The 6,000-nt window shown below is 39.2% G+C and overlaps 1 protein-coding gene across 1 annotated transcript in view; it reads left to right on the forward strand.

Moving 5' to 3' along the window:
• The window catches only part of LMBRD1 (LMBR1 domain containing 1), a 132,623-nt gene that overhangs the window by 63,757 nt on the left and 62,866 nt on the right, over positions 1-6,000 (forward strand). Inside the window, exon 7 of the mRNA XM_010848503.1 lies at positions 3,691-3,764. Within this exon, the coding sequence (XP_010846805.1) occupies positions 3,691-3,764 (74 nt within the window). The remainder of the gene's footprint in view (positions 1-3,690; positions 3,765-6,000) is intronic.

Raw genomic sequence — 6,000 nt, forward strand, 5'->3', positions numbered from 1 at the left:
AGTAATTCATATTTCACGATACTTGTCACTTTCTTTGAAAGGTCTCTGTTTTTACACTGCTAAGAATTTACCTTCATAATTCTTTTAACTCATGGTTTAAAGGATGCTAGGTTGATGAGGAATCCATCTAGCTGTTATACAGCCAATCTCTTGACTTCTTTATGAAAGTACCATGTTGAAAAGAAAAGGTGATCTTCAAAGTATTTTAGCAGTAAAGGTTTTATAATTTCTGTGTGGTCTTTAATTCACTTAGGATATATAGAGTAATATGTTAAATATGCTAGATACTGGTTTTTATCTTTAAACTGAAAGAACTTTATATTGCTCTTTGATCCTGATTAGGTAATTTTTTGTGGAATATAAATTGGAGAGTTTTTTGTTTTTTTTTAGTGCTCTTTTTGCCATTTGCCGCTTGAGGATCTTAGTTTCCCAACTAGGGATCAAACCTGTGTCCCCTGCAATGGAAGCACCCAGTCCTAGCTGCTGGACCACCAGAGAATTCCCCAATTACAGAGGTTTTATGTGGATGAAATGATACTTTATTATAAATTTACCTCACCAAAACATTTTGAAGTTCCTTTTCCAAAAGTTTTTCTTGCCTTAATCAGCATAGCCTACATTTTTAGAGGGGGAAAGAAAGCAGGTTTAGGAAGTCAGTTTAAGAAAGTTTTTTATCATTAAAAAATTAGTATTTTAGAAACTGCTATCAAATAAGAATGGGCATTTTGTTATTCAAAATTTCATGTACATTTGAACATAGTAACTCTATTTTCAAAGAAACCTAGAAAATTTATAAACGTGGAAAATTCTTACGGCTTTTTATATTTATTCTTTTTACGGTACTGCACATTCTTTGATCAGTACTTCTTTCTCTTTACCTAGATACAGTATTAAGTGATGATTAAACTAAGTCTTAAAATCTTTGCTGTACAACTTCTTAATTTTCTTGCTTTCCACTTAAGATTTCGTCTTGTAAATTGTGGTCCATTAACATCTTGCTGATACCAGCAAGAAGACGGTAGCAGGCCTGGCATCTAATGATACTGCATGTCAGGGTTTATGCATCTGAGCCTGTTGCTGAGAAAGAAATTGCTTCTTTTCCTGCAGTTAACTCCTTCAGGTCTCTTGAGTAACTACCCTTTTGCCCTGAACACTTTTCTCTCTACGTTTTGCTGGTCTTTGAGTGCTAGTATAACTTGAATCCCTGGTGGCTCAGACAGTAAAGAATCTGCCTGCGATGCAGGAGACCCAGGTTCGATCCCTGGTTGGGAAGATCCCCTGGAGAAGGGAATGGCCTTCCCAATATTCTTGCCTAGAGAATTCCATGGACAGAGAAGCCCAGCAGGCTACAGTCAATGGGGTCGCAAAGAGTCGGACACGAGTGAGTGACCAATACATAACACACACATAACTTGAATCGGTAGTTGTATAGGTAGCATTATTGTTCTACAGGCAGCATTACTGTTGTAATGCTACCTATATAATTACTTGCTGTAATCTCTTTAGTCTTAATTAACATTTAAAAAACCTCAAATCTTAAACACTATATTTTAGAGTACATTTTGTTTATCACTGTTAGTAATATTAATTTTTTTGATTGGCCAGGTATCTTAGCAGAACACTACTCTTTATCAATTCTAAGATGCATATTTTTACATGTTTTCATATCTCTGATTTTGTGATGCATTTTATAAGTGAAAATACCTTAAAGTTGCTATTAGCCAAATGCCTGGCCTCTCCTAGTTGTATGAATACTTTTTGTTGATACTTCTGCTGCTGCTGCTGCTGCTAAGTCGCTTCAGTCGTGTCCGACTCTGTGCAACACCAGAGACGGCAGCCCACCAGGCTCCTCCGTCCCTGGGATTCTCCAGGCAAGAATACTGGAGTGGGTTGCCATTTCCTTCTCCAGTGCATGAAAGTGAAAAGTGAAAGTGAAGTCACTTAGTCATGCAGTCGTGTCCGACTCTTAGCAACCCCATGGACTGCAGCCCACCAGGCTCCTCCATCCATGGGATTTTCCAGGCAAGAGGACTGGAGTGGGGTGCCACTGCCTTCTCCTGTTGATACTTCTAGTAAGATCAAAAAAGTAACGGCATCAGTGTCTTTGATTTGGTAAAATGTAGTATTACAGTTTCAAAAACTGAGGCTTAAAAATCTGCCTCGCACAGTTTCTGAGCTTGTCAGTAATATGTTCTCCCTAAGTATTATATTTTAAAACTAAGATATTAGTTTTAATAAGGTAGATCATTCTAATTTTTATTATCATTTGATATTGATAAAATGAATTAATTTAATAATTATATTTGGTTCCACAGGACCTGCATTTAACCTAGGTCAATACTGGTCTAGTAAAACCTGTATTAAAAGTAGAACAATTAGTATTATTCTAATTTGAATATTAGACTAATATTTTGTATTAGAATATTTAAGGATATATACATATTAATATTCTTAATATTTAAGAATATTCAAATTTGCATAGTACTTCATTGCCTTATCTGGCATGTTTATTTGAAAGTGTCACTCTCACAACCCACTCTTTGGTCTTCCTTTAAAGTGAAAGTGAAAGTGTTAGTTCTCAATTGTCTCTGATTCTGTGTGACTCCATAGACTGTAGCCCACCAGGCTTATCCACCCATGGGATTTTCCAGGCAAGAAGACTGGAGTGGGTTGCCATTTCCTTTTCCAGGTGATCTTCCTGACCCAGGGATTGAACCAGGGTCTCCTACATTGTGGGCAGACTCTTCACAGTCTGAGCCACTAGGGAAGCCTCTTCCTTTAAGAGGTTTCTTAAATATAACTTGGTAGCATAGTATTTCCAGAGAAGGCAATGGCACCCCACTCCAGTACTCTTGCCTGGAAAATCCCATGGATGGAGGAGCTTGGTAGGCTGCAGTCCATGGGGTCGGTAAGAGTTGGACACGACTGAGCGACTTCACTTTCACTTTTCACTTTCATGCATTGGAGAAGGAAATGGCAACCCACTCCAGTGTTCTTGCCTGGAGAATCCCAGGGATGGGGGAGCCTGATAGGCTGCAGTCCATGGGGTTGCACAGAGTTGGACATGACTGAAGCGACTTAGCAGCAGCAGCAGCAGCAGCATAGTATTTCTGCTTTTGTATTATCTTTGAAACAATTTTCTATTTATTTGCGTTTTTTTTTCCTAAAGGAGAATGCTAGCTCCTTTCAAGTTAAAGAGGGAAATAAACTCTTTACGATTTTAGGTATAAGCTGTATTTTTCAAACTTACTTGAAAGTTAAGAACAAAGAAACTAGGAGTTTGAGATTGAGCAGAAGGGGAAGAAAGGGTCAAGGACAGTGACATTCCTATCATGTTATTTCTCAAGGTCTGCCATTGAGAAAGGCCAGGGAATTTTTTGGCCAACTTTTGAGCATCTGATATTCTGCTGATTTCTTTTTAGGCTCAATAATTAGGCAGTGATTTCCTTTAATTTTAAGAGGTGTGAGGGGAAAAAAGTCTTACTCTGAAAGATCTTTAAGAATTCCATTTATGAAGAGCTATTTTAAAACTTTTCCATTTGAAGTTAGCACTTCAAGAATGGGATAATGCATATGGGGTTTATTCCTTTGGAATGTGTGAGAAACCCAATTTTTATATTTATATTGATTTGTTGAATATAAACATTTGAATAGCTATATATTTTTAACATTGTTTTTCTTCCTTTGCAGATGGTTTAGCTGCCTTGTCATTTTCCATTAGTTCTCTGACCTTGGTTGGAATGTTGGCAGCTATAATCTACACAGTAAGTGTAATGGTGATAATTGAGTTAAAATTAAAGAATCACTTTATGAAGCAATTTTTGCCTTATTAATATATTCAGTTTAGCTCTGTTTTCCTCTTTAATATTTAGTACTTTCTTCATTTTTCTTGAGAAGAGGATACATTTTTAATTACTTACCTGTATTTGTGAAATTTAGTGTTCAGAAATAAATTTTATAAGTTGTGAACCTTTAAGTGGTTATATACGATGTAATAATAGATTCAGTGATTTATAAGCATAATAGAACTGTGAACCATAGATCAGTATCTGCTATGAATCGAGTAGATTTATCTTATTTGGGGATGGTGCTAGCAGTAAAGAACCCACCTGCCAATGCAGGAGACGTAAGAGATGGGGGTTCAATCCCTGGGTAGGGAAGAACCCCTGGAAGAGGGCATGGCAACCCACTCTGGCACAACCCACATGGCAGTATTTTTTCCTGGAGAAGCCCATGGACAGAGGAGTGTGGCAGGCTGCAGTCCATGGGGTCGCAGAGTCGGACTCAACTGAAGTGACTTAGCATGCATGTCACTTGTGTGTGTGCTCATTTGCTCAGTGTGTCCGACTCTTTGCAGCCCTATGGACGGACTGTAGACCACCAGGCTCCTTTGTCCATTGGTTTTTCCTGGAAAGAATACTGGAGTGGGTTGTCGTTTCCTCCTCCGGGGGATCTTCCCAACTTTGGGATCTAACCCACGTCTCCTGCATTGCAGGCAGGTTTCTTTCACTGCTGAGCCACTGGGAAAGCCCATTTGGGGATATAGAGCTTTTAAAGTCAGGTATTTTTCATAACTTGGTATTTCTTTAGTATAAAGAATCTAAACTTATACTGTCAAAAACTTTTTTTTTTTCCAGTCTCTCTGGGAATGGTATGACATGAATTATAATAGCCTGACTAACTTGTGTACAGACGGCTTTTTCGGTTTTTTGCTCAAATTATAGAGGAAAATCTGGTAAAAATGCTTCTTGCCTGCCTCCCAAAAGAAAGCTGTTCAGGAAGCTTTAAACTGTATAGAACCTTTTTCAGATTAATGAAGTTGCAAAGATGGAAAATACTGGTTATAAAGAAAATATTTTGGGGCTTGTTCCAGTGTCTTCCTTGAAACATAAATGGGCTATTAGATAGCAGAATCTAGTTTTGTTAGATAATCATTCAAGTGTCATAATGTGTAATAAAAGAAGTCTGAAATACGTGCATTTTAGTATCTTTCAGGTGCTTATTTGAGTACTCAGTTTTCTTATTCATTGCCATTTTTGCTTTTTTCATGTTTACTACACAAGGAAGATATCAGTGGGTAATTAACCTCCTATCTGACACAATATATGTACAGCCGGAGCATTGTCTTTTAGAAAACATTCACAAGTTAATAACATAATAGGGTTAGACTTGGACTCTATTTGCTGATCTGTGACTGATCTGTTAGGCTGATCATGGGTTTGCCTTTTACCCTTTGTGGGTCAATGTCTTCGCCATTAGATGAGAATAAAAAATAACCTCTTAAGGATTTTTGAAGGTCTACGTCAAATGATACTTTTTTGTAAAATGCTTTGAAAACTGTAGGGAAATGAGGATGCAGCAGTCAGTGAAAGATGAGTCAAGAGAAATGATCAGAAAAAGAGGAAACCAACAAGCAGGATCTTCGTCAGAAACCAAGAAGGCTCTGCGACTTTGCCTGACTGCTCCAGTTCCATGAGTGCTGGTCAGAGAGGCAGGACTGCTTGTCGGGGATGAAGAACTTTTTGTTTCCGATCAGGAGCCGCAGCCATGGGACCACATTGTCCTGCGCCAGTTTCCTGAGTCCTGACCCTCACAGGGACACATGAAGAGCACCCAGCGGGACTGTCAGAGAGCTGGGGCCTCAGGGTACAGGGCGGCTGAATCTTTCCAATGTCCTGGAGACGTGCCTGTCTTTGCTTCAGAGGAAGATACTGTCTTTGTCTCCCAGGCTCTTTGCTGCAAAAACATTCTTGAAAAGATTGTGCAGGAAAAAAAAGGGCAGCGAGTGCCTCGCTTGCAAGATGTACAGAAGTGAGAGACCCATGGAGAATTGTCTTCCGACAGTCAAGAGGCGGATGCTGTGAAGATACAGCACGCAGATGGCAGTGAGGGCCGGAAGTAGCTTCTCTGATCTGAGCAGAGATTGGATTGAGGTGGACGCACAGAGCCATGCAGGGAGGGCAATGCAGGCTCCTGGGGAGGGCACCGCACTGTGCTCAG

The sequence above is a fragment of the Bison bison genome, unplaced genomic scaffold (genome assembly GCF_000754665.1).
Source record: "Bison bison bison isolate TAMUID 2011002044 unplaced genomic scaffold, Bison_UMD1.0 scf7180017864268, whole genome shotgun sequence".
Taxonomy (NCBI): domain Eukaryota; kingdom Metazoa; phylum Chordata; class Mammalia; order Artiodactyla; family Bovidae; genus Bison; species Bison bison.